The following is a 2,424-nucleotide window of genomic DNA, read 5'->3' on the forward strand; positions in this document are numbered from 1 at the left end:
CCTGCATAAATTTGAATGTAGCTTCTTTTTGAGACAGTGATGGATTTCATGCTGTTTGCCACAATATGCATGTACCATGTGAGAAGACAGAGTCGGCTTAGGCTGAGCCTTGGACTAAAAAATGGTCAAAGACAATTCAGTTGTAATTGTCCCAACAAACAGAGGGAAAGAGAAAAGGAGAAGGGTACCATAAAGTTTTGACTTTACAGTGCTCTGCTACTGGCTGTGTCTACAAACCTAAAACCTAAGTCCTCTGTCCCAGAGATATGCTGATATGTCCATCCCAGAGAGACAAGCCTGTTAGCTCCTGGTGCCTGCTCTTGCTGTGCCTTACATCTGCCCTTGGAGAAAAGATTAATCTGTCTTAATTAGCTCCACACAACTCAGCCCTGGGATTTGCTCCTCTCTGTGCATTCCTGGCCTCTGCACAGACAAATCTGATGAATCAGTCTGCAATGGGATTTACAAAGCAACCCCAATTTTTTTAGTGGTGTAGCAAGAACTCTGTGATGTCTGTCGGAAGAAAGTCAAAGTAATTAAGATTAAGGCTAAGTTCCCATTAGTTTGGTTTTGGTTCATGCTTTACAGGACTGTTACTAGCTGTAGGAAAAGGTTGATCTGACAGCTTTTAATAAGGAGATATTTTGGTTACTAGGGCCCTCCTAGGTTTTAGTACACCTTGAGGGTAAGATTTCACATTTTTCTGATACCTGAATCAACTTATGTCAGAGAGAAGGAAGAGCAGGAAGATAATTCAGCCTCATTTGTTCTAACAATTTGATGTAAAAACTTCTTCCATAATTTATCAGGCACTGAGGCAAGGAGGTTTTATACATTAAATACAGAAATAGTGTATGTTTTTGTATATATTAATAAAGAAGAGAAGATTATAACAGCAATCTATACAAAATGTCAATTTGTTTATATTTCATTTTCAATATTTAGCAGTAATAGCTAGATTTTACTGAACTATCAATCAGATATACAAAATACAGGCTATGACACTGGTATTTATTTGTTTGTGAGCAAAGATATTCTGATCATTACTTAGTTTCTTGATTTTTTTAGGTACAGTGGAAAAGTGGATAAATAGACAATACTTGAACTAACCATACATGTTCTTCCTCATCCTAGTATTAAAGTGCGTACAAACCAATACATATAGTGTCCTTATAGCATTGTCAATTCTTTTGTTAAAATTCAGTTTAAAACCTATGGATTTACTATTGTCTTTAATAACCAGAAGATCCATCAGAACAGTGATTGGTAAATCCTAGGAAGATCAGTTGGCTTTTCTTTTTTCACTTTTGTATCAGAATAGGTTTAATATCTCTCAGAACCTTCTTACTAATTAAAAAAAAAAAAAGACATAAAAAAGCAAAAAGAATTCTGTCTCAGCAAGCTGCAGCTCAGGTTTTTAGGCGATCCCACGTCACCTTCCACCATCATGTCATATGTACAGCACTGGCCCTTGCTCTCCCTCTCTTGTTCTGCCCTCCTCTCACAACCCATGCTCTGGCAAAGAAGAAATTTTGCTGTTTTTTTGTTTGTAAAGACCCTGAGTGTGCTGGGGTGGGTGCTCCAGGTGGGGTCTACACCCGCTTGACGCTGTTGAGGAGCTCCGTCAGTTCGCTGATGTACTTGATGGTGTACTTCAGGGTTTGTATCTTGGTGAGGGGCTGTCCCCTCTGGCTGTAGACCGGGGGCAGGTAGTTGCGCAGTGTGTGGAGTGCGTCGGCCAGGGTCCTCATCCGCAGCTTCTCCCTCTCGCTGGCTTTCCTCCTGCGCTGGGCAGACATCCGCACCTTTGTGCCCTTGGGCAGCCGAGCCTGCCCAGGGCTGGGTAGGTAGGCAGGGGGAAACTCCACCAGGCTGTAGCCCACCAGGCTGCCACTGCTGCTGCTGTAGGAGGTCTCCACTGTTGCTGGGCAAGGGGATGAGGAGTAGGATTCGAAGGAGGGTGCTGGGGATAAGCTGTGTGGAGATGAGACGGGGTGCAGCTCAAAAGACCCAGTGGTGCTTTTCCAGTCCCAGGACGATAAGCAGACAGAGTGTTCTGAGCCCAAAGCGTCTTCCATGTTTATCAGTGTCTCATGCAGTTTGTCCATGCCGAAGGAGTGCTTGGGACAAGCAATGCCCTCTGCCTGCCAGCAAAGGCTGGAGCCGCCGGCTACTGAGACCTTTTTATGATGGAGGGAGGAAAGTGACAGAGTGGGAATGTGGGTTTGGTGAGAGGAGTTCAAAGGAGCAGCACAAGTGCTAAGATGGAAAATGAACTCCTGATGTGCTAGTTTCTTCTCAGTGATAATTATCAACCTTCAGCTAAAAAGCCTTTAAGCTAACAGACAACGGCAAGAAAGGAGGAAAAAAAGATTATCTTCTTGCAACTAAACCAATTAAGGCTGCGCATCTACATTTAACATT

General features: G+C 43.1%; 1 protein-coding gene across 1 annotated transcript; it reads right to left on the reverse strand.

Moving 5' to 3' along the window:
• Positions 1–1,592: 1,592 nt before the first annotated feature.
• On the reverse strand, positions 1,593–2,108 carry MSGN1 (mesogenin 1). Its single transcript, XM_005143322.2, has one exon. The coding sequence runs from the start codon at positions 2,106–2,108 to the stop codon at positions 1,593–1,595; it is 516 nt and encodes a 171-aa protein (XP_005143379.1).
• Between the last annotated feature and the right edge of the window lie 316 nt (positions 2,109–2,424).

This window comes from Melopsittacus undulatus, chromosome 3 (genome assembly GCF_012275295.1).
Source record: "Melopsittacus undulatus isolate bMelUnd1 chromosome 3, bMelUnd1.mat.Z, whole genome shotgun sequence".
Lineage (NCBI taxonomy): Eukaryota > Metazoa > Chordata > Aves > Psittaciformes > Psittaculidae > Melopsittacus > Melopsittacus undulatus.

Coding starts and splice junctions, on each gene's coding strand:
- MSGN1 (XM_005143322.2), bottom strand. CDS start 2,108: ATGGACAAACTGCATGAGACACTGATAAACATGGAAGACGCTTTGGGC.